General features: G+C 40.8%; 1 protein-coding gene across 1 annotated transcript in view; it reads right to left on the bottom strand.

The window, feature by feature from the left end:
* The window catches only part of sorbs1 (sorbin and SH3 domain containing 1), a 45,059-nt gene that overhangs the window by 15,490 nt on the left and 2,524 nt on the right, over nt 1-27,045 (bottom strand). The window contains exons 2-15 of the mRNA XM_078273185.1: nt 16,255-16,297; nt 15,850-15,936; nt 15,336-15,452; nt 14,451-14,557; nt 14,181-14,322; nt 13,892-13,921; nt 12,562-12,704; nt 12,083-12,143; nt 11,855-11,929; nt 9,658-9,693; nt 9,359-9,461; nt 8,163-8,277; nt 6,123-6,206; nt 1,570-1,619 (exon numbers count right to left, since the gene is read on the bottom strand). Coding sequence (XP_078129311.1) covers nt 1,570-1,619; nt 6,123-6,206; nt 8,163-8,277; nt 9,359-9,461; nt 9,658-9,693; nt 11,855-11,929; nt 12,083-12,143; nt 12,562-12,704; nt 13,892-13,921; nt 14,181-14,322; nt 14,451-14,557; nt 15,336-15,452; nt 15,850-15,883 — 1,097 coding nt within the window. The 5' untranslated portion in view covers nt 15,884-15,936; nt 16,255-16,297. The remainder of the gene's footprint in view (nt 1-1,569; nt 1,620-6,122; nt 6,207-8,162; nt 8,278-9,358; nt 9,462-9,657; nt 9,694-11,854; nt 11,930-12,082; nt 12,144-12,561; nt 12,705-13,891; nt 13,922-14,180; nt 14,323-14,450; nt 14,558-15,335; nt 15,453-15,849; nt 15,937-16,254; nt 16,298-27,045) is intronic.

Genomic DNA, 27,045 nt, shown 5'->3' with positions numbered 1-27,045 from the left:
GTCATTAAACTGACAGAGACTTCAGTATCATCTAGGTGAAATAACAAACAATTTTCACTAGTGTTAGGAAAAAGAGGAATGTGTTTTCCCAAATGTGTTTTATATCTACAGAGTTGCCAAGTCTCTTAAGAGTTTTACAAGCTTGCACAAATGTATGGATACATTACTCTCCTTGTTCACTACCTCAACACAAAAAGCTCTTTCATAGCTGTGTGCACTGCTGACTGCAGAGAGCCATTAAAATCACGTTGGTTCTAGGTTACTTACAAGAATTCACAAAAATGCTGTACAAGAAATGTGCAGGACAGGAGCCATGCAAGATTTAAGACAATCTTCTGGAACGGTTCTGGTTAAATCAACAGTCAGTATGCTGCCTGAGGGAGAACCAGTGGCAGAACCTACTGCAGGTTAACTATTATGTTTATATATTTCCCTGGAATGATAAGGGGCTCATTTAAATGCCAATTACGGAGAATGTACTACTGCATCACGATGACAGCTCTTATTCTAAGGCCATGCAAACAATTTGGGATTATTTATATCAATCTTCTACGAGCTATCGTGCACACACAGTGTGTGTCTAATCGAGGCCTGAAAAGACACACATTTACTTAAAAGGTTCATTCATTCATCTAAAGACACTACACCAGCGACACATAGGTATTGCATTTTACAATCAAATGATATATTTACAAGAACGTTCTTCAAAATGTGTCTGATTTCAAACAGACCCTGGAGAAAACAACATCCTGCCCTAAACATGTGTGCCTTTGAGGGAAGTCAGTTTATGACTTGAGGTTTCCTTTGAAAAGTAGGGGTGAGTGAACTTCCACCACCCCTTTTGTCAGGAGCCTCTTCCTTTCAAAATTAACAACGAATCAATGGATTAAAAAATTGGATTGGAAATGTCTTTTCAGATACTTGGCCACGATGACCTAATGATTGCAGCAGATGGAAAGTTCTTAGCAGAAATGGTGGGAGGAAGTTTATTTTCCCCGGGCTGAAATGCATGATAGTCCCCGTGGCTCGGTCCTGAATTCCTTACATTTTATTACACAAACAGAAATAGAAAATGTCAATCTCATCAGGCAAAAACAAAAACGATCAAAGGCTTGGTATAAGCTTGTTTAAGTAACAGCTAGCATCCTCTTTAATGATCCAGTTGCCGGTCATAGTAATGTTCACACACCCATTCAGAAGAAGATAACGGTTTTTAAGTTATGCAGCAGCTGGGCGAGTTCCCTCTATCCCAGTGACATCCAGGTTACTGTCTTTAAATAAATCACCACATAGCAGCCATGTCTGCACATTACAACCCCCAACCCCCCTAAAAAACACCATGAAATACAGACAGAGGACACACTGTTCTGGTAGCTTTTTGCCTTATTAACAGGATCTCCTCAGGAAGCAGGGGTCCCTCCGCTGAGGGTGGGCGAGCTCTACAGGGTGGGGAAACCTCTCACTGACATTTATCCCCGTAACATGCCTTAAATAATCATCAACACGCTGGAAGGAGGAAGCAAGATTTAAAGCACAAGTATTGGAATAAGAAGGAGGGGATGGACTTACTACTGCTGCAGGTCGGAGGCTGTTTCCAGGGGGCTGAAAGAGGGGGCACTCTGCAACAAACCAAACAAAGAAGTCATTGATAGATCCACAGGAAGGTCTCCTCCAGCTAGAACAGAGGCAGGAGCATTAGCTATGGTCAGATTTTCTCTGTCGTTCACTCGCTGCTCTGGGTTTTTGTCTCGAGCACCCGGGGTTCTTAGCTTCTCTGGACTGGGCTTGGCATGGAGGAGTAAGCGTGTGTTTTGGCCTGCATGCAAGTTGGAGAAAACAAGCGGCAGTGTGGAGAGTGGAGGGGGGAGTGGGCGTGCATCAGTCAGGGGGCGCCCATGCGGGGAGGGGGCTGTCACAGGCTCAGCCAATGGGCTGCTGTCTCCCAGTGAAGCCGTCTCTTTTGTCTGGTATTGAGTCACTCTCATTACCACTGGACCAGACCGGGGGACAATTAACCAGCTGGTGGTGGAAGCAGGCTAAATTACACACACACACACACACACACACACAGTCCCACCAGTACAAACTGTGGGACAGTAGTGGAAGCCACTGGGGACAAAATATTATATTTACAGGAAAAAGGATTTTTTTTTTTTGCCCTGCTGTGTACAATCATGTTTGGTCACACTTACTAGCACTGTATGTAAATAAAGACTAACACTTTTCTGGAAGTGACTTTAACGTCGTACTGTGAGAACATTGCACATTTATGGACAATTATTGCAGCCATGGTTTGATATCACAGGAACACTGGCTGTTTAACAAACAGACATAAATAGGATTGTCCTATATTTATGGTGAGTTATATCATTTTTTATGTCTTAGCATTTCTTCACTAACAAACATGAACAGTGCTGTGCTTTTGTGTTAATTATCAACACACACACACACACACCACTCAATCTCACACACTTAAAGAGGCAAAAAGACAAACAAATGCTTACTGACAAAGTAAAGAATACAGTAACACATACTGATTGTAGAAACAGATAATTATAACCATGTTATAAAGATAAAGAGCACATATAAAGGCAGAAAGAAATAAACTGCAAGCACATGAGTGAAAAATGTTTAAAGGACTACAAGTGTAAATGTAATGTGTATATACAAGGAGATATTATCTTCAAAACACAGGGGTGGTCATAAGTGTGGTAGCACCCACTAGCACTTTGAATGGTTTAGAGCCAACTAATTTTAGCCCACTGTTTCTGTTGCTTTCCTCTTTTCGGACGTCACAGCAGGTAAAAATAACAGACGTGACACAGGCACTATGAATAAGAGCGCAAGTGTTGTTTGCAAATACGATTGCACAATCCCAATCACAGCCAGCCTGGCCATGCTGTTAATACCACATCCACTTCCACACACCGATGACCAGACAAGGAGCATTCTCAACAGCTCATTTGCCACAACATACCTTTACACTTAGTTGCCAGGGCAGGATGATCATTTATAACCTTTCAGAATAAATGTCTATCTTTATAAGACCGGAGCATCAGGCTGTCAGGTCTGTAGTCGGATCTATTTATAAAACCAAATGTTCCATGTCGACTCGGAAACACGCCAGTGTCATTGAATAATCTGCAGCTCTTCCTTCCTCCGCCACGTCTTGTATCCCCCCCCTTCAAATCTGATATCACGGGGGAACAGATAGTGTCCCTTGCACCCCTGGGTAATTGGGCTTATACACACACAGCATCAATGGAAAGTAAACAGGAAACAGGCATTGAAGGATTATCTGGAGTAAAGGAATGGAATTTTAATCTGGTTATTTACAAGAGGCCTGATTAGTTTCAGTTTATATGAACTTTTCTTCATACAAAAAGGACAAAACTGTAAACCTAATCCTACACTGATATCACTTAACATCACATTACTCCTAGACACCTTTTTATCCAGCATATGAAATCGGTTTAATTTATCAGATAAAGAAACACAGAGGATGAAACTACTTGCTTAAAGCAGTTAGAGTGTGAAATGTCCAAAGCTGTATATGGACATAAATGAAGGCCTTCGGTAAGTCAGTGGAACACCGATGACAACGTTTCTGCAGAATTTCATGTGCATGTTTCCTAACAGGTGTCCCTGGCTACTCAGAGCCACTTTCATATTCAAAATAGCAATCATGAGTAGGTCATGGTAACATGAATCTCGTTCTTTCCAGCACCTTATTTGTGTTGATGTGTACTCATGAAAACAAACAGCTCCCCCAGTGTGAAGGGCCTGTTATAGCCATGAGCGCCCCTCATCTCGTCCGCGCTAAATGCTTAAAGGTAAAGGCTAAGTGTGTAACAGAGGTTAAATATGAAAGCACAATGAGCTGGCGGGCTTACCGAGTCGCCTCCTTTAGAATATGTCAGGTGGTGGCTGTATGTAACTCAGTGCTGAGACAGTGTGGCAGCAGCCCCCTCGTCAGCATATGCTCAACAGATGGAGTCACTCTGACGGTTGCAGGGGGCCAAAATGCTCTTCCTGACCATAGTTATGTGTGGAATCCCAGTTCCAGCTAGCCATGTATATCGATGGGCCTATGTTTGACTGTAACTGTCACTGGGTGTGTTTTCAGACTCCTCTTAAACCCAGAACGTGTTAATATTAATCAGGAGGACCATTACTGTGATTACTGTCACTCTTACTCAGTGGATGTTAGGTGACTAGAAGTGGCTGAGTAATGATGAATTGACAGGACGGGATAAAGAAGAAGAGAAAATAGTGCAGTCTTGTAGGATTATCTAAAGTATTACTTACACTAAGCCTGCTCTTTAGAGGTATTTAGTTGACAACTGGCTAATTAGCAGTGTAAAACCACAAGAAGACTGTTCTAAAGATGTGGATCAGAAGAATCAGATGGACTTTTAATACTGTCAAGAAGTTTCCCCTTCTTATAATACTACTTGATTAGTAGAAGTGGTTCTCCAAAGCACTTTGAAGGTTATTAATAACAACAAGACCTAACTGGATCAGAGCCATGAAGGCCTAACTCTTTATTTAACACCTGAGCACTGTGGCTTTCGCAGACTTCCAAAAACCATATCTCTCATCCGGTAATACCGAGTGAGTACTGATATGTCAATCAAACTCCAATGAGCCAGAGTGTCTGGCTGGGCCTTAAGGTCAAATACTATGCATACCAGGTGCAGTTTTGGAAGTGACTTTGACATTAAACAGGAGCCAGTCATCAAGCCGAGATCATCTGGCAAACATCCAGGTTGCCATGAGACAGAGTCGGCTGCCTCCACCACTAAACCTCCTCCACATATTCACTAACCGGGAATGGGAGACCCTGCCCCTGCGTCTGGCTGATGCTAGGACATGACCTCATGTCGTAGTCAGTGGTGCCACCTCATATGATCCAGGGTGTGGCGGTTTGGCTCTGACTGACAGAGAGCGAGGAGAACTAACATCTGTTTGTGGGCAGCCAGTGCCACGCTTGTCTTGTGGCAACTAAGGCCCAAGGCATGGACTTGTCATGACACTGTATACTGCTTCAACATGCCTGCACCTGTTTGGGTATTTTAGTAAATATACCAGATAGCAGACGGGCAGCAATTATTATTTCAAGGGCCTGGGATTACCCTGGAGCCTAATGCTCGTGAGGACTGCAGCCTCTCCAAGTGAGGAGTGACTTCACCTTGAACGGCAGCTGGATTCTCGCGATATAACAAGGTCACGCGAGAATCGCGGGATCACATATCGCACGAAAATTTTGTGTAAACAAACCATCTGGGTCATCAGGCTCCAGACCAGGCTTAAGGCTTAGGATACGTATTGTAACTGGCAAGGTGCACATCAAAATAAACAAAACGGCGCGTTCCTCATGGAAGTTAACGACATGGAAGAACAGGGATGCTGCTACGGTTAGCAAGAGATCGCAAGAACCTGTTGTAAAGAAAATAGGATGCTGATAAACTCAGCCCTGTGATAATTGAATTGATCCTTTGTCATGGCCACCTTTGCTAAACTCTAATCAATAATCAGCCTTATTAAATATGAATTATCTAAATTGCACAGGGTAAAAGCCACAGCTATTGTAAGTGGTCAGACTGTTGACTGAGCTGATTGTGCTTACTCAGCATCACAGATACAAATAAATTGCTGAGAGACACTTTTGAAGAGGGCGAAAATAGACCTTGGTTGACTATTTTAGACACTATTGGGGACAAAATCCTTTTAAATTGTATGAGGCGACGATGAGGAATGAAAGTAGCTATATAAAGTGCTTTGAACAAAGTACAATAAACAGAGTTTATGATGAAAAAACATATAAGACATAAAAGATGATCAGTAGTTGGTCTCATTAAGTCACGTTGGTGGGACACATGGTAGTACATTTAGTTTAAGAGGAAACACATTTTCTTCTTATAGTACATGCTGTCACATAACCTTTTATGTGCAAGGTCAATAAAAAAATATTCTGTGCAATACTGCAAGTGAAAGTGGGAGTAGAAACTGGAGTAGTCCTTATAGACAGACACAGTTTGTTTAGGCATTATTTGAACATTGATGTTATCACATGCAATTAAGTACAATGTACTGTCACTTAAAAGACAGCGACCACTTACCGCTTTGTCAAACTCCATCTCTGAAAAGAATTTATACCAAGGCTCATTCTCTAAATCTACATCCTCTGGCTTTACATCCTGAGTCTAGGGGGCATGGCAACAAAAAGAGGAGGAGAAAGACAAAGAGAAGACAGTTCAGACAGGACAGAATATGCACACCAAAATAATGAGTCAGATATTGTTGTTTGAGCCCATGTTTGTACCCAACACTAAAAATGATCAGCAATACTGAAGGTGTTCTCATTCAAGAAGGCACCTACAGATTTCATTACCTAAGTGAATAAATTAAAAGGATAGGTTAACATTCATTCAAGTCTATCTTAAAGGTAAAGTTTGATACTCTGGATAATCACTTATTTGCTTTCTTGCAGAGAGTAAGATGAGAAGATTGATCGTATTGTTGCCAACTAGCTCAGCTTAGCATTAAGACTGGAAACAGCTCCAATAGTAACAAAGTCCACCTACCAACACCTCTTTAACTCATATTATATCACATTTGTTTATGACACGCTCGGTGTCTTGTTGTCATCGTGAGGTTGCCAGGCAACCAACTGAGACTCAAGGAAATCACTGTTTCCGGCCAAGTAATACTCTGACACAAAAGTCATAACTGTCATTTTCACACTCCGGTTTTTGTGATAAAAACGAGATCAAACGTGTCAGTTATTGAGCTTCAGAGGTGTTTCGTCCTAGTTCCAGTCTTTAAGCTAAGATAAGCTAAGTGGCTGCTGGCGCTAGCTATACTGTATATTTAATGGTCAAATATTAGTGGTATCAATCTACTCATTAAACTCTTAACAAGAAAGCAAATAAGCATATTCCCCAACATGTCAAACTGTTCCTTTAATACAATACTCACATACACATATGCACAGCTTAAAATAGACTGGAATAAACCTTAACCAAGTCCATTACCCAAAAAGTGATGTTATTCAATGGGAACAACTTTTCATTTTATTCTATCTAGTCAGCAGACACATACCAACGACGAGCAACAAAACATCTTTTGGAGATGTAATATAATCATCTTTAAAATATATATATATATATACACACATACATATACATATATATATATATATACACACACTCAGTGCCAACACGACTTCCAGCACCAAATAGTAAAAAGAATAGACTTGACGTAGAAAATGGCCAGCTAACGTAACAAGAACACACTGATCCATAATAACTGAGCTTGTGGTTGACAAACAACAGAGTCTGTTATTGTACAGTGGTCCCGGGATGAACTGGAGCAAACTCTTTCTAATGAGTGTATTTGTTGCCACTGGGATCGGGCCCAGATCTTAGATAACGACATCTACTAGCTTGTAACCTAGCATCAGACAAACAAAAATTACATAATCAACTAACTACTTATTCACAATACTGATCACCTCCATGTCCTCTATTATGTAAAAGGGAAATATAAAAGACCTGAGAAATCTAAATGCAAAATGTATGTGTTCTCATGCGGTAAATATGAAAACTGTAGATTTAGGGAGCTGCTGCCAATTATCTATTAAATGTAAAAAAACAAACAAAAAAAACTCATCCTCAAAAGACAGCCCTGAAGGACACTAAATAATGCTGCGCCATTTGATTCAGCGCAAACATGCTACGGCTAGAGACAAAAGTAGGGTAGAGAGCATTTCCTCTTTAGAAAACCCACACAGGATCCATGTATTGTGTCTGTGCTGGGATCCTCTCACACCGAGCTGATTCGGCCCAATAACCTTAAATCGAAGACAGGAAGACAATGGCTATACTTGAAAGTGATACTCCCCCGCTGCCAAGCTGGATCATCTGTCACCGCAACAGGACACCCTTTAGGAATGTGGTGCACATGGCGATTCAGGCAACACATAAGTCGTCAGCCGAGCTGTTAGTGAAGCTGCCACCCGGGAGGTTAGATACAGAGGTGGTGGGTAGGGGTGTGCATGGTGGGTGGAGTGGGGGACAGCATACACGACATGCACCACAGAGAGAAGGAGAGAGAGAGAGAGAGACACACACACACACACAGGCAGACGGCTAGCATACCGTTCTATCCAGCTTCAGCACCGACGATTTCCCCGGCTCGTACTCAAAGATGCTCTTGGGCTCGGCGCGGTACTTCCTGGTGTCTACCTTTTTATCCGGGGGCTCCCACTCGTTCCTGTGGAGAGGCGGGCGTCAGGGAGGGGTGGGGTGTGGGATGAAAGACAGCCAATCCTTATCAAGTAGTCTCCATGGCAACCAGCATAGGCTAAGATTTTTTTTCTTAATTCAAACATGACGTCCGCCCTCATTATCTCTCCTCCTGCCCCTCTCCGCCTCTAATGATAATATGACAGAAAATCCAATTCACTCTTGAGCCAAATCAGTAATTCCATAAGGGAAACAAGATTGGACCCTGTGACTACAAACAGAGCGCAGCATTTCCAGGTAGAATTTCTTACTGTAATAGACAGCCATCGCTAAAATTACTACTCATAAAAAGGACCAAAATAAGAAATACCCAATCTTACACCTATTCTCCCGACACAAAAAACACACACACACAACAAATTTTTTCTGAGCATCAACAACAACAAGCCATGTTTTCAAAAAGGGACAAAGACGTGTTTAGCAAAGCTGCCCTACATACATAACCCCTGAGGAAAGAGAAGGGTCAGTCCTCGACCTGTCATCTGCAGCTCTAGTGGGCAACAGTTTATCCTCCATCACCTGTCCTCCTTCATCACTCTATCACTCATTTCTCTGAGAGAAGATCATCTTGTGTCAGTGCTAGCAACGTTTGGTTGACAATAATCACACACACACACACACACACACACACACACACACACAGTCCCACCAGTACAAACTGTGGGACAGTAGTGGAAGCCACTGGGGACAAAATATTATATTTACAGGAAAAAGGATTTTTTTTTTTTTGCCCTGCTGTATACAATCATGTTTGGTCACACTTACTAGTACTGTATGTAAATAAAGACTAATATTTCTCTGGAAGTGACTTTAACGTCGTACTGTGAGAACATTGCACATTTATGGACAATTATTGCAGCCATGGTTTGATATCACAGGAACGCTGGCTGTTTAACAAACAGACATAAATAGGATTGTCCTACTCAGAATTATATAATTTTTTATGTCTTAGCATTTCTTCACTAACAAACATGAACAGTGCTGTGCTTTTGTGTTAAATATCAACGTGAATGTCATCAGGAGGGTTGGAGCAGATGGAGGACGCTGACCTTTTGGCAGAGGGTTTGAGGGAAGAGGATCGCGTTGGCACAGGCATCGACCGGCCTCTTGAATCGACCTCAGCGTCACTTTTGGAGCGTGGGACTGCTCTCACTGAAAACAGGCACATCGACAAACATCAACAGCATGATACTCAACCGCGTTAATGCACCAACTGAAATGTTACCGATGTTTAAGTTTCAATCAAGTATGCTGCATGTCGGCTGCATCTTGGAGGAATTGCAATAAATACTGAAACTTAATGAGGTACAGTTTTGTAATTCCATGAAAGCCCAATTCCAAAACTCACCATCTTCCAAATAACCAAAGGGAGTGGGACCATCATCTGAAAAAGGGGCACACAACAACCAAACATCTTTTATTACAACTTGTATCTATCAATGCACCGTTATTTGAAAAGTAATGAATATAGCACAAAACTAAATAATTCAGAAGGCATTTTTCCCACCTCCCATTAGGCCAAGCCATACAGGTTCACCAAACACAATCAAAGGGTGTCAAATCAAAGCACTTTACAGGGAGCATTACGGAGCTAAAAAGGGATGCAAGCATCGATGAGCATCAAGGCTCTGAATAAGTAATGCACTGTAAAGCAAAAAGGCCATGACTTCCACTATCAGAATTGTCTATATAATGTACATGGTGTAACTAAAGACGAAAAATACGCATTTGGGCAGCTTCTTCTCTGCATACAAATCTTGTCTTCTTCGGTAGGGCTGACAGACCCAAAACCGGAAATCTAAACTTAACCTTAACCCTCTACAAAACATTGATTGATGAAGCTTGTTAGGAGCGGAGACACAGTCTGAATGTTAGGTTTTATTTTTTAAGATTATGTTTTGGGCATTTTTCAGGCCTTTATTTAGATAGGACAGCTGAAGACATGAAAGAGGAGAGAGAGGGAGAATGACATGCAGCAAGGGGCCGAAGGGCGGGGTCGAACCTGCGGCCGCCGCGTCGAGGAGTAAACCTCTAAACGTGAGCGCCTGCTCTATCAGGTGAGCTACCCAGATCCAAGGTTAGGTACTGAGAGACTCTACACTCGACAGTACAGTCCATAGCCTTGGTGCAGGACTGCAGCAGCATCTAGTGGCTACGATGGTGCACTACATCAAAAGACTGATCATGCTTGTCTGTATGATGATGATGATGATGATGATGATGATGACATTTATGAATAATGAAATATATATTTTTTTTAAATCAACTGTCGGAAGCTTATTAGAAGGTTAACAGCAAAAAAGTTAAAAGCCATGAGTAATTGTTACAATTTGTTAAGTGATCGTAGAATGACACTACAAGGGTTCGTGCATCGTCCCTGTCAACATGTCAATATCAATGTATCAACCAGCTCACCAGGTTTAAATTAAGATTTTAAAGGCCCAATCCATTTTTAGGAGGTAAAGTATATCTACAAACTTCACTTTAAAAGCATAGCAAAACATTAAAGGGGTATTTCAGCAATTTAGCTGCAATTTCATAAAGTTGGAAGACTTGCCAGAGACAGATCTATAAATAATGGTCAAAATGAATGTAGCAGAAACTGAGATATCCTGACTTTTTATCCCTAGTAACAGCTCCAAAAACACTAGCTACTACATTTCCCATAATGCAACTCTCTTTTTATTTTTAAATGCCCTGCCCCCAGTTTGTATTGAAGAGTTTCTTTAAAAAATATGAAGTCTCCAAGCCCTATCTGAGATAAGCCCAATGACATCATCAGGGTTACTACTCCGGACACATAAACTGACCTTCATGTGTAAATTTGGTGGACTGCCCCTTTAATACGTTTGACACTTTTCTTTAAAACGTCAAAAGTATTACATATCTACAGCCAGTCAATTAATGAAAGAGTGTATGTGTAATCGTATGTGCTATAGTTGTATATATATGTTTTTGTACCACTCAGACCATAGGCTTTTGTCACAGCAGACGTTTTGACTGGCCATAGAAGGAAAAGCACAATTGTCACTAATAACATTACCGACGGCTCTGTTCTATTAAAGTGTCCCAGTGAGTCATGACAGTGTGACAGCGAGCCAGCATGCACAATACAGGACCCTGAAACTGAAGCAGCTAAATGGAATTCAGCCAGGATTTATTTTATCATGTACACCTGTGCTCGTCCTACTGCGACATGCCAAAATATCTTCTGTCAAAATAAAAAAAAGGCCTATTAAATCCATGAAGCTTACTGATCTTGAAAATGTCCCAGGGCAGCAAAACCAAGTTAGATCAGGAAATCTGCACGAAACCTGCAGTGCATTTAAAACTAATAGAAATAGCGGCTCTTTGGTATGGAACGGACGTCGGAAAAGAGAAGGTAAAAGCCTTTCAAATACTTTGAGCATCTTAGAGGTATGTGGTTTTGTACTTGTCACAGGTCACAGGGCCAAGTATGACAGATTAAACACAGCTAAAGTATTTGAAAGGGCCCAGGATGGCTGCAGGTCAGTAAAGCTAACAAAGTCACTGCCATCGGATACCTTTTGATTTCATCTGAATGTCATAGTTCTCGGGGAAAATGTAGGTGGGGCGGTAAGGGTTTTCCTCAATAGGCTCTGAGCACAGTGATGGAGAGACAGAGCACAGCGTGACACAACATATAAACACATATAGAAACACACACAGGGCTTGGACACCAACAGAGAAACATGATAGGCAAAACTGATCAGACCTGGAAAACATAGGAAATGATGACTTTTTCCTCTTACCAGGTATTCTGTGTATCTGTTTGAACATTGTCTTGTACCAGTCTTTGGACTTTTCAGTGTTCTGAAATTGTAAGATTTTAAATGAATAGGTGAGGATGACAGACAAATATATCAACATTATGTTTTCCAGCAGGAGCAGCAGCAGCAGCCCTGGTGATGTTCAAGTGTAACATTAACGGTGGCTGCATTCCATTGAGATGTGTATGCTGGCATTGTTACTGTTATTAGTTACGACTGTTATACACCTGCTATGAAAAGTAAAAAATATCTCGGTTTACTGCTATTGAAAATAATAATACAATTCTAAAATCAGAATAAAAACAAGAACATACTATGTTACAATAAAGAAAAGTAATGTGCTTTATGTAAATGCTATTTACTGTAACAACAAAGACGCATGTATCATATGAACAAAACACTCATTAACTGTCCGCAGTGAGTAGATTTGTCTTCATTTGACAGAAGGTTTTGTTGCTCACCCGTACAGGCACAATGGGCTTGTTGAGAGGACTGAGGACAGGGGAGTGCAGTGATAGCCGCAGCCTCTTCCAGTCCATATCAGGGACTGGACTGACCGAGTCTCTCCCCGGATCAGGGCTTTTGTCCCTTTCTGGGGTTGGGTCTGTAACAAAATACACGAAAAACCCTGTAAGCCAGACAAAACTCAAAGTTCACATCACATTTCCCTAGAAAATTGTCCAGTTAAATTAAAGTATTGCATTGAAATACATGACGGAATATACGGATATTGCGGGCTGCATACAGTAAATGGTAGACGGCATTATAAGAAGAAACGATGGAAAACGATTAAGTGTTGATGTACTGTATGTGGGACTTGGGTCAAATATTAATGGCAATTATATCTTAGTATGTGTTTAACCACATGGAGAATCTATGCGTAGCGTAGGTCATATGCTTCATGCTGCTCGGGGAGAATATATGTAGCAACACTTGCCAAGGTATGTAGGTAAGTCCACATTCACACTAAGTCAGGCGTTGTGGCAATTAGCGCAGGGTCGTGCGGCAGTGTGGGAGTGTCACTTAAATCTTACTCCATTGTGTTTTGTCTGATCGCCAGTAGGTTACGTGATTGGCCACCGCAGCAAAAAATTGTTTCAACTTTTCGCTGCAGGCCAATGTTTTTTTTACCGGCATCCGCTGTGGTCCCCACCGCCGCAGCCGAAACGCACTACCCACATTCAAATCAATGGTAGGACTGGGGTTTCCGTCGCAACGTCGGATTTGGCGTAAATGCAGCCTAAGAGCATTGTAATTATATTCTTTTGTAATTTTATGTTCTTGTTCTCTCACTTTATGGCAGTAAAGGCATTCGATGAAACAAACTGCTGACCCAGAGGTAAACTTTGTAGCACATATGCAGCATGTGACACTTTGCCTCGAAGAATGAGATGTGCAAGGTGTCAAGTAAGTGGAAGACCGTGTAAAATCTCAATCTGGCACTCATGGTCACCTTTATGTTGTACTGATGCTATGCAGGCAACAGACATGAAATTGCAGGAAAATAACTCGTAGCCAAGATGTTTTTGTAAAGTCTGGTACATTTTGTTCAACAAATGAACATCTCCAATATTTTCAATACATTGACGCATCAAACATGACTCATTCACTTCATCAGGCTTGTGACGGACAAATTTAGCCCGCTGTGTCATGGCAGTAGGAGGGGGACAGATGCTTCAGTCGAAGAACAGAAAATATTGCTCTGTAATAAAACGTGGGATTGCTGCTGGCTAAGTCTAAGAAATAAAAGATACATTACATCAATCTGTTAGACATCACCAAGATGCATACCTTCAAAATGAGAAAGATGCTTTTGCTGCTCTGTTGTGAGAGAAAGACAGACAAGGACAGGACAGTGAAATGTGACGACCGTAAGCAATGAAGCAAAAGTGAAAAAGCACAGTTATGTGTGACACAGAGCAAGACAAGGCTAATGGATCACAGACAGCTGAGACCTAAGGGCACCATAAAGCTTGGCTGATAAAATGCCACACAGACATGTGAAAAGCACGATCATGACAAGCTTTTGGAAACTCTTCCTGATTCCCGTCATCCCCAAGTCCCAGACCGGCGTGCTCACCTCTGTTGTGTTGCAGCAGGACTATGGTGGGGTTAACTGTGCTAGTGCAGGGATAAACAGAGCTGGAGGTCGACGTGAAACAGTTCTGAATTTCAGTGGAGGATGGAGCCTGGTTTTCTTTTATGCTCTCTGGTGAATTGGCCTGAAGGTAACAGAAAATACAGAAATCACAAGACCTTAAAATATAGAGATCACCCAGTTCTCATAGTTGTAAAACCACAAACAAGCCAAACAAAGATCCTGTGTTAAATAGGGTGGAAGTAAACGTACCTGGCACTGAGTGTTGTTTACAGGAGGTAAATCAGCTGTGATGTTGCTGCCTCCCTCAGCCAATCCTGCTTTAGAGCTGTCTCCATTAATCTGGCTTGTCCAGCCACCTGAAAAGAGTCCAGAACTCTCTCAGTTTGGCAGCCAGCGCAGCAAGAATATAATCACTGAGGATGATACTAAAAAGTACACTATTTCAGTGAACGTAAACCATAACAGCTATTTGATGATCAAATAAATCTCCATTTCATTCCACGGGGCGTGAATGCTTTCCTTTTCATGCACAGAGAGATGTTGATATGTCCAGGAAAGGAGAGAAAAAAAATAAATAAAAAATAGATTCTCCCACAATCTCTGAACTTTGTCATCAGAACAAAGCGCCCATTCAGAGAGCTGCAAAGGCTGTTTGTTCCAATGGCCTTTATATTCAGGCTCTACAACAATTAAAGCGTCTCCCCAAAAGCCTTGGCCAGCCTCCAGTCCTGGTCCAATGTGCTCAACGTAACAAACAAGCCCACAGTCCAGGCGCCCTGCTCCAAAGTGCAGTGGGCAGGCCGTAACAATAAAGCTCTTTGACACTCGCAGGAAAATATGAGCAATTGCCCTTTATTGTTATGTGCTCGCCGACTGAGCATACACTTCAAAACATGAGGAGTTATATAATCCTGACATCAAAACAGAATTCTGAAAGGCATGTGAGGAATTTTTACAACTAAAGAACATGATGAAATGTTTTTTAAATAACCGCAACGCTCACATTGTCTGTCCACATTCTTCAGTGACGTATCCTGTTTTCACATAGCCATACAACTATTACTGTCCTCTAAATATATTTTTCATCATGTGGAGAGTTGTTATGAAGCAGCTGTGGCATTCGCTGTGACTTACATGGCGTTGTGATGACATTTGGCTCGCCGCTGATGCAGCCCTCATCATCTATGTGGACGAGGGTGGCCCTTAGAGTCACGACTCCTTTCCCTTTGCACACTCTGCTGGGGTCCAAATCTGAAAACAATCAAAATAAGGAGTATCATTTCCACAGCTCTTCATTGTTCAAGGCATAGCAGTCTTATATTTGGTATTAACAGGCAGCACTCCTGCTTCAGAGCACCTGGGAATCCAAGTTATTGCTACCGCATGCCCCAAATGACCAAAATAGAACTCACTTTAACATCTAAACCAGGCCATCAAATTAATATCCTACTGTCCTGTAAAACTAATTGCCATGATCACACTGTCAGAGCTGGAAGTAGAGAAGTTGGAGCTTGTTCCGTCTCAACACAGCCTATTAAAGTGACGCCACACTGTTAACAAGTAATGAGTTTTAAGAGTTTCTTTTTAGGTGTGAGGTGTCCCACATTTGTGGGCACTGAAAGATTGATGAGGCGGAGGGATACGTCACCTGCGGCAGGAATCAGGTCAGGAGAGCCTTTCATTGTTGTCAGAGGCGTGATCCTGACAGCGCAGACCGTTCGAGGACCTGATGGGACTTCAACACACGCACGCACACGCACGCACACGCACGCACACGCACAAAAAGACTTTCTTTTCATGTGGCTGAAATGTTGTCAAAAGATACTTCAGTTACTCACAAAGTAAGTGCAAAACCACCTTATTTAGAGGACAAAATGAAGAAACAGATAGAAGGAATGAAAGATATTGACACATTCTGTAACAAGAAAAGGCTTTAAATTAAAAGTGTGCATGTGTGTGAATATGACTTGAATGTTTGCATGCTTCACCAGCATCCAATTATTAAACCGAAAGCATCATAACTCAGCGGTACTTTCAAAGTGAAATGACTTACTGGGAGTTGAGCTCAGTCTTATGCTGCCCCCTTCTGGAGAGCCCTGGAGGAGAAACACAGGGATGCAAATATTCAACACAGTGTTGGGAACTATACTGCACATAAATCAGTTTGACATTAAATATCAGCCTGCAGATATACAAAGATGCTTGGTACAGCAACAAAATGCAGCGAGGACAATTGCATGTCATGTTTATATAAAATGCAGTTACGAAAGTCCCATATTATGCTAATTTTCAGGTTCATACTTTATTTAGGGTTTCTACTACTACTACTACTACTACTACTACTCTTTCATATTCTAAAGGAAAAAAAGCTCTTTACCGAGATGATCCGTAGATGAGGATTTGTTGTTTGTATATACTGTGTTTTTGTTATTGTGTGTGTGTGTGTGTGTGTGTGTGTGTGTGTGTGTATGTGTGTGTGCTGTGTGTATGTATATGTGTGTATATGTATGTATATATGCGTGTATATATGTTTATATATACTTGTATTCATGTATTTCTGCGAATGATTTGTATACGACCGGAAGACATTTGCTAAATAAGTTTGTGGTGTCTTGTAATCCCATGTGGGATGGGCCAAATGTTTGGCATGACACAGAAATAAAATCTAACTAAAACTTAATGTAAAAAAAAAAAAACACATGTTTAAAAAAAACAAAAACATTTTCTCGTTTGTCTGAATATACCTCATATTCACCCTCTTTTCAAAACGCCCCGTTGTAGTCCCTTGATACTTTCACAGTAAGCTTTATATATATATATATATATATATATATATATATATATATATATATATATATTTATATATATATATATATATATATATATATATATATATATATATATATATATATATATTATATATATAATATATATATATATATATATATATATATTTATATTATATATATAATATATATATATATATATATATATATATATATATATATATATATATATATAATATATATATATATATATATATATATATATATATATATATATATATATATATATATATATATAGCACCTCGACATGCTTTAAAATAAAAAAAGACATGCAAATCTCACTTTTTAAAATATGGGGCCTTTAAGTGAAATGCCTTCTGGTTGTTTTGTTTGTTATTAAGCAAAATCCCCAACTTACACATGTGATTTTGAATTGCTGGGTATGCAGTTTGAAAATCCATGTAGCGTAACAATGTCAACACCTGCAGATATTAGTATATCTAATATTAGTTGTGGATCAGGGTAAGTTTGGTAACCAGGCCAGTGCTTTGCTGCAGTGTCGGCTTATGAAAGACTGTAAGCACTGAAGCAATATTACACAAAGAGAAGATTTCTTAAAAAAGGTTGGCTTGGCTGTAGCTTCTACTGTAGAAATAGTAGAGTCACTGCAACCAATAGCTGTAAGCGGGGACTGCATACGGCTAATGAAATTGTAGTAGTACTATGGTTGGGTTACACAGTGAAAGGAGATACAACGCAGCCAGACAGAAAAGGCGGTGAACCTCCAGTTTTAATCTAGTCTATAACACACAAGACCTCATATTTTATTAGTAATCAATGACACACAAAAAAAGCAATAACCTGTGTTTTATATGGCAAGACCTAATATATAAAATTGTGTCTTCTTAGTATTATTTTACCCTGATAAGTGCTATAAAACTCATCTGACTGTATTGCAGCCAAGGGAGCAAACAGCAAAACAATCTGTTAACTGTGTCCTTACAGTCCAATATCACTGTTACTCATGCGCTATTCGACAGTGACATCTATGATGACAAAGCCAAAAAAAACTATCTAATCTACGATGTCAACAGCTGCTACATGTGAAATAAATTAGCGAAGGGAATTTTCTGTAGATAATGATTCTCTTTCAGACATTTCAAATTCCATGGTGACTGTTCAGGAAAAAACTTAAAGGCTAAAACTCATTTAAGGTAAAAGGATAAACTGTCAATTATGTAGGTGCGGTTGACACTTTTATCTCGGACAATGCAGGCCTCACTTTGCATGCCTTTAGCTTATAGTTTGGGATGAAGTATGGCCTTTCCTTGACCAATGATATGAATTCAAATTGGTATCTGTGTTCCCCTTTAAGGGCAAGAAGGGAGGGTGTGAGCGAGAACAAACATATGTTAATCTGAAGTGCATCAGTGGAGCATGCAGAAGCAACACCAAGGCCACCAGAAAAGTGGCTGTGAAACACTTCCCATTGCTCCGCTGGGCCCCTTATTGTGCTCAGCCAGCACGACTGATTTAGGAGACGTCCCCATTTAAAATGCCAAGAAAAGGGCTGATTGAGTTAACACACACACACACACAAAGTACTTTGTAGGCTACAAAAATGAAAAAAAAAAAAACACAGACAACATATTTTGCTGGACGATAAATTGTCCCAGAAATGATTGCGATAAACGATAATATTGTCGTTCTGAGACCATTTTCATCTAACATGATGATAATGGCACAATAATGCGGGTACACCTTTTCAAAGATCAATAAACTTGTATTTCTAAAGAATATTTTACACTGGAACTGGAAGACATTTTAAGTCTAAGCCGCAATAAATGAACAATACAACCAAAAACAATAAATAAAATGGACTCTCAGTCAGTTAACAAAAAATGCACTGGAATAAAAAAACAAACACAATCAAAAACAAAAAATAAAATGATGGAGCTCATCTTTATTTATCATGCGATTAATTGATTTATTGCATATTGCGACAGGCCTAATGATCAATTTTAAGCTGCTTTTAAAGTTGTGTCTTCGCCCTTTTCCGCACTGAGTATGTGTGGGACTGCGTGTGCACTATGTTTACACATGGTGGTAAATAAGCCAACCTACAGAACAGGCAGGGGACTCATGTTCCGGCTGGAAACCTCCACAAATAGGCCGAAATGGATGAGGGAAAATGGGAGCGATTCCAAACAAGTCCCCCAGGGACACAAAGCTAAAAAGCTTTTAAAACATCTTCCAGTCTTGGAGCCGAGCTGTCCCTGAGCACCAGAAACTCTGTGTATTTATTTCCCTTCGCTCTTTAATAAAATCAACTTGCTTCCTGACCCCCTGCATCCCAGGGAAAAAAATGCCTCTGTGATCTCATTTCTAAAACCATTAACAGACGTTCCTTCGAGGAGCGCTTACACTGATCTCAACTCTACTTCCGTTCTATCCTCAGATGAACCCCAAGATGGTAAATATACAGTATAAAGAGAGATGTGGGAGTATTCAAACCTCTTATAGATAATGGGAAGATGACAGCTTGCAGTGTTCAGCTCGCTGTATAAACACACAAGTGCACAGATCACAACTGGCCTTTTTAGGAGAGATGCCTCAGAGCACCATCCATCCTGCCTGTGAAAAAGAGGAGACCAGTGCAGGAGCTCTGGGACGGCCAGCAGTGACTGGGCCAAGACAAACAGGAAAATAAGAGGAGACTTTATTAGCCAAACTCCTGTAAAACTGCAATTTCCTAAATACACTGTCACTCCTTATAATCTAGAAAGCTTTCACGACGACTCTGCTTCACTAATGGGGTCAACCTTTAAGGCACAAACAAATGCATATAAAGTTAAAGTGTTGAGCTCAAAGTTCAGCAGATAGTGAAAAAAACAGAGAAACTCTTATTTTTATATTATTTTGATTAATTCAATTCAATGAGATGATTGAGAATGAGTTTTAAGCTCAGATTGTCCACAAGGTATCTTGGTGAACTGGCGTTGTTTGATTGGACCAGCAGTCTCATAACAGTAACAGACCAGGACTAGATTTAAACAAGGGTTTGGTGTGTCCTTAAAAATAAGGAAAAAGAATAAAACTGCCACAAACTAGACTCATCAGCTCAGTGCTTTCTGGTCGTCTCTTGAGACTCCAAATTCACAAACCTGAGAGACCTTTGTACAAACCATTTCTTTCAGGTGTTATTCATGCACTAGAATAATCAGACAAGATTCCAGGAAATCGCAGCCATTGAAAACACCATCTAAGCCAAAAACATGTGTGATTACCTAAAAGCAGGAATACACAGCAAAGGCAAGATCCCATTTGGAGCTCTCAGCTCCACTACTACGTGACACTAACACACGCACATAGACACATAAACATCCAACTGAATGCTCATGAGTGGAACTAAAATACCTTCCCAAAACTAGCATGCTCCCAAAAGGCTAAGATCGTCCAAACGCATCACTACGGATCTAGGGAGGCGCATTACCTGCTCGATGATGTGCACAGCGAGTCCTTAGTCCACATACATCGGGTCCCTCTGAAGCCTCCTGGGGCGTCTGGCTGAGCTTTGAGGGTCTCGTCTGGGTGGGACAGTCCCAGCTTTGACCTTGACCCTCGCTATGTAGGGGGTCTGTTTGTTTTTGACAACAGGCGTGCCCAGATGGGCCTGTCACCACATGCCACCTGGGAATGTGGCACCCACTCAACAACTGTGCAGACCACCATATAAAATCCTCCTACCCCCTGGATAGTCACTGGATGACTCAACCGTCCATAAGGTTTTAATACTTCAGTCAACATGCTGCAATGACTATTATCGACTGCATGTGAATGTGTGATTATGATACCAAAATCTTTGAAAGGTGATACAAATTGTAAGATAGCAGGAACATGTATGTGTATGTAGACACTGCAATTTGAAATGTTATTAGGTCTGCAACTAATATTTATTAATATTATCAATTATTAGCAATTAAACATTTTTTTAAATTGATTAAGCAATTTTAAGTTTAGTCCAAAAAAAAAAAACAAAGTGAGAAAAACAGAAGATCTTTACATTTGAGAGAGTAGAACTAGTGAATTGTCATTTTTGCCTTATAAAATGACTCAAACAATCATTTGATTATCAGATGATTATCTCGATAATAGTAACAGCTCAACATTTGTGAAAATCAGGTGGCAACTTCTTGGCCTGAAAAGTGAAGCCAATGCAGAAGTTCCTTTAACCTGCATTCTATCTAATTTCCAGCAGGGAAAAAAGAAGTCTGATTATATAGTCTATGAGAAAATGACCCTACTTCTCACTTGATTTATTACCTCAGTAAACATTTTCAAAATATGTTCATGGTCTCAATCGCTAGTTTCAAGTCAGTCTTTAATAAAGCGTGATGTTCATTTTGTGTATTTTAAAATAGGCGATAAAGCAGGGGATGGTTTAGGGCAGTGGTTCTCAAACTTTTTTCAATAATGTACCCCTTTTGAATTGTTTCTTTAAGCCAAGTACCCCCTGACCAGCGCTACAGGAACAGTACAGCGCTGTCAGCGATAGATTTACTAAACAACAGCCTTGTAACTGAAAAAAACATTTAAATGCTAATGAGAAATTGAGACAAAAACTGTAAAAAAGACAAAAACTTGGAAAAAGATGGTAGAAAGAAGGAAGGACGTAAGGCAAGAATAGGTCAAAATAGTATCAAAAACAGTGACATAAGAAGAAAAAAGCGAGAAACTTGTAAAAAGTAGGACAGTAGAAGGAAGGAAGGCAAGATTAGGTCCAAAGAAGGCGACACAAATGTCACATTTTTGGTAGGAAAAAAAAAAGTCTACATAAAGAGGAACAATGTTCTGGACAACAGCCTTGTAAACACTTTGTTAAATATCTCACGTACCCCCTGCAGTCCTCCAAAGTACCCCTAGGGGTACACGTACCCCCATTTGAGAAACAGTGGTTTAGGGCATGGCTACATGCCGACCTGTCACTCAGTACAGAAGCTAACATCTCTGACCTTCTCACTGTGTGTTTTCACTTCAAAGTGTATTGGAACATTTTGGTTGCCTATCACTCCAAGAAGCGTTGCTAGAAACGCATCGCCAGCAAAACGCATCGCTTTTAAACTTTTGACAGAGCAAAGCCAGCTGTTACCCCCGGTTCCAATTTATGTTAAAGGTGCCGTAGGATTGTGAAGATCCAGGACTTAGCCAAACAATTTGAACATCGACAACTTCTCAGTCCCTCCCCCCCTTTCTGCTAAAGCCCAAACCGTCTCCTAAGCCCCTCCCCACACAAGGGAGAATGAATGCGTGTGTATGAGCAGTGATTGACACGCAGTCAGACACCCCCCCCGCCCCTGGCCCTGATTGGTGCATCTGAACAGTAGCTGTGGATTTTTGCAAATCACACTACAGGCTGTAGGTGGTGCCAGAGGAGCCAGATTTATTTTTTAATGACCTTCTTCATGTAGTTCTACTGGAACATAGGGTCAGTTTCAGCAAATATGACAGAAAGTTAGTTTTATAAGTCTTACCTACTGCACCTTTAAGCTAAGCTAACTGCCTGCTGGCTCAAGCTTCATATTTAGCGTACAGCCATTCGAGTGATATCAACCTACTCATCCAACTTTTGGAAAGAAAGCAAATAAGTGTATTTTCCACAATGTTGAATTATTTCTCAATGTTAAGGAATAATATATAAGTGAAACCTTAGGTTCAGGGCTAAAATTGTTTTGAGGGCTGATATAAAACTGATATTTGTGCCTGATATCTCTACACATATCCATTTTCATTCCAAGAAAGAAAATACAGAAAAAAATTTTCTCTCACAGATTTTTCCCTTAAATAAATGAAGCCAAGACTAAAGCCATGTAACTGACCACACCGTCTTAATAGTAGTGGAAAGTATAAACTCTTATATTACAGTAATAAATACAAATTTCAAAGGACGACTGGTTGTATATAGCTGAGATCAAGGAAAAACTTTCATCTTATTGAAAGTGGGTAAAAACAAAATGGGTCGTATCCAACAAATTGGCTTGACCCTAGTAGATACAGTACTTTAGTTTTTCTTCATAAAATTGAATTACTTTATGAGTTCAATGTCCAGTGGACCAGAGCAGCAACAATCACTTTATCCGAATCAGTCTCCAGATTCTGTCTGTCTACCCCCTGTGAAAACTAAACAAAGGTGGGGTGGTACCAAGTTGAACTATCATGTAGTTCACACAGGGGGGTCTCTGTGCCGCAGTCAGAGGCCGCCTTAAAAGTGAGCTATGTTAACACAAAAGAGCTCTCATCACACGCTCAGCTGTACTATGGACGGACAGAAAGGGCTGTTACGTAACGCAGTTCGACTTCTGCTTTGTCAACAAATGGCAGAGAGGAGAGAAGCTATCCAGCGCTGTGCGTGGATCCCATCAAACAGCTCCAAACATGGCTCGAAAGGGCCGCTCTGGAGCAGCGGCTTATCCTCCCTAATTGAGAAGAGACCCCCACCTACCCCTCCACCCTCTCAACTCTCTTCCATAAACAGCTTCCTACGTTGGACGGCAGCCTGGGATTGTACACATTCCTCGACCAAGCTATTTGAAGTTAATTTCAAACAACTGCAGCATAAAAGGAAATGTATGTAACTTACACGCTGCAGTCATTATAAGCCTCAGAGCGGGATTACACATTCATGTTGATAATGACTGGAGCTTAAGCTTAGTCTGTATGAACACTGCTTCTATGCCTTAATTCTTTTAACCTCACCTAATGAAATATCACAGTAACATAGTGTCTTAAGGAGTTTATAGTGATCCTATGGTGTCACTGTTATATTTGAGGATGTTTGTGACCTTTGGGAATAAAATGTCCTTTTTCTGAGGAAAAAAGCAAAAGCACCCGTCACACCAGCCAATGAAAGAAGTGTCCCGCCACGCTTGGAGAGGCTCGCAGACTGCCAGCTTGTCCATGAGAAGCCCTGACAGTTATTGGATGTGTCCATGGCCAGATCCCCGGGACAGGGAACACTTGGTTGGCACGTGCAACGGTCCTGGGGAGGACTGCAGTTAGTCGCATGGTACTGGTACTGATACTGGTACAGATGCTGTGTTAGACGAACAGCCTGTTTTTAACATGCCTGCTAGGCTTTTAGAGCAGGTGTATTAAGAATGTCAGTGAGTTGACAGTTTACCCAGGGTGATACATCTTCAACAAGGGCTACAGGCTACACTCCTAGAGTGGGAAAGCTTGGGTCAAAGGCCCCGGAGTGACGATAAACATTAAACTGAATATTCAAGTAGCCCTGTAGTGTCTCTTCAGGGGACTTTTAGAGAGTTTACTTTGGTAGGTGCAAAGTGAAAAATTCAAAATAACAAAAGCTTACGAACAAATAAGGAGATAACTGGGATACAGTGTATGACGTAACTGGAAAGAAATCCACAACGAATGCAATACAGCGATAATTTCCTCGCGATAATACGCTGCCATTTAATTTGGGAATATGAATAAGAGACACACGTGATGTTCCTTTAATGTCATCACTAGATAACGAGCTCAGCTGTGCACCATAGATTCCTCCTGGCTTAGATAATGGGGCGTACCGCACATTAGGTGAACTGCGATGACAATTCAAATCATTGTCTGAGAGAGTGCTGAAAGTGTTTCCTCATCTCTGCTGGATGTTTTGACTCTGACGTGGATTGGACACTCTGAGCGTGTTCCCTAATATAACTCTCCGAGCGCCTATGTGACAGGACTACTTGATAATTGAGTCATAGGATATGGCGGCTAAACGTGAATATAAACAGCAATGTGATAATCCAGCAATTTTAAGTGCTATGAAGGTATCCTCGTGTGAAATGAGCGTGCGGCAGGGCTCCAGCGGGTCCCCATCATCTGTCTATTTCAGGAATGCCGGCCCAGTCTGACTCGTCCCGTCACACCCAGACACAAACACAACAGGCAGCTCCATCAATAACAGCCTGGCTTCATATAGGTGGCGGCATATTAGAGTTTAATTATTGTTTATTATATTGTATAGTGAGTGATTTATAAACCTGTTATGGATCAGTGTCACTTAGTAATTCTGGTTTGGTTTGTGTGATGATGATTAAGGAGGACACATGCTGGTTCCTATTAAAATATCTTCCAACAACTGCCGTTTTCCATCAGTTGCTGACATATAACACAGAGGAGAAGGGTGGAGGTGGGGTGTTGGTGGTGAGGAGTGTTGCTTAAATCCATCACTAAAACATAAATTGTCTTTTCACTGCCTTGTTTACATGGGTCTATGATCTGGGGGCTTCTTTGTGCCACGGACCTCGAAAAGCCAAAGCATAACACTTCACTTCACCATCCACTTCAACCAATGGCAGCAGATGGAGAAAGCAGAAGGGGGAGGGGGATGGGGGGGGGGTTGCTAAGCAACCTGTTGTAACATTAACATGGAGTGAAAACAGAAACCTGGTGTTCAAAGCCATCCGTTATTCACAGTGAAGACAAGGCTGTTTTCTACAAATACTGCCACTACCAAGGTTTTGGTAAATGTCATGCTAATATCCAGCTTCACTAAGCATTTGGCATGGATAAACTCTGATTAATAGATAAGGGTGATTTTGAGAAATATACCTTAACAAAGAGAAGAATATCTTTAAGTGATTTTGCTATTGTCCAGTTAAACTTTGTTTTAAATTTAGAGCTGCATTTTTTAATAGCTAATGATTAGTCTACACTTATTCTAAACACATGGGTACATTAGGCCTAAAGGCAGTTTCTTCTCATTTGTGTCAAAGTAACAGGTAAAAGACACAATTATTTGGCAAAGCAAGCAAATTCTAACCTAGAAATCTAGACGCACTCTAGCAGCAGCAAATGTAATTTGCAGCCAGGGGGGGTCTAGCAACTCTCCGTTGGCTTGTGAGCTGGAAAAACCAAAATCTGGTCAGGCTAATCACATCGTGTATAGAGTCGGTGGGTGGGCTTATGGCTGCTGCTGCTGGGAACAGCGGTCTTCTGGAAGACTTGGAGTTAAGATTTTCTTTGAGAAAAGAACAAAGAACGGCACAGAAGTCATTCTTAAAAAAGGAAGATGTGTTCGGAGTTTTGCTGACCGGATACGGCAAAAGTTTAATCTATCAACTAGCTCCGCTACCCTCTTCGTTGCTCTGCCTGGTTGTAGCGCTATCCTATTGCGTGCAGAGGGAATTTGAAAGACAACCGTTTATCCCGCCCCTCGGATTGAGCCCCGTCAATGGTGAGTTCCCAGACCCAACATCTGGATGTGGGTCTGGCTTGTCAGGCTAAGCAAATTCTACTGCCACGTGTGATGATTTAACTTATATAAACCTATTGTAATGTATATATTTTCTAATATTCTGTGTTCTTGTATTCTGTGATTTTCCAAACCAAATGGAGATCATCTTGGAAAGACAAGGCTGGGTGATCTGGAGGCCAGTCGGCTCTCTGGCAAATCTTTGAAATTCAGTTTTGAGATTCATGTTTCCGAGGGTTGCTCCTCTCAAATCTAGGGGATCTGTGTAACTAGACTCTAAACAAGCTTCATACAATATTAACAACTGAGCTGGGTTCATACCAACAGGTCCCATGCCTACTGCACATGTTATCATTTCTGTTTGTCAAGCTCAAAAGACTGAAATGCAACACTTTGACCTTGATTTATTGTGTCCTTTAAAAAAACAAGAACTAGATGTGGCTGGCTTATGAAAGCTGGTGCCAAACTTCACATTCTGTTTGACTATTAGTCACTCTATGCACCCTGAAATCCTGTTCATACATGTTAAAACACCTGAAATCTCCCAAATTGTGACTAATTGAAAAGAAAATTCTCCTTGAAAACGGAGACTAGTTAATGTAAATGAAGTATGAACTACTGCAAACGATAAATTGTACATTTGTAAACTGGAGACATGTGTTGAATCCTTTCAATCTCAATAAATAAAATGCTATTTCCCAGTTACCTCCACCAAGAGTTATGTTTTCAGCTTGGTTTGTTTGTTGGTCGGTTTGTCTGTAAGCAGGATTACGAAAAAAAACCTGACTTGCCTGATTTTCA

Source organism: Sander vitreus, chromosome 17 (genome assembly GCF_031162955.1).
Source record: "Sander vitreus isolate 19-12246 chromosome 17, sanVit1, whole genome shotgun sequence".
NCBI classification, from domain to species: domain Eukaryota; kingdom Metazoa; phylum Chordata; class Actinopteri; order Perciformes; family Percidae; genus Sander; species Sander vitreus.
This window is presented reverse-complemented; position numbering and strand designations above follow the sequence as displayed.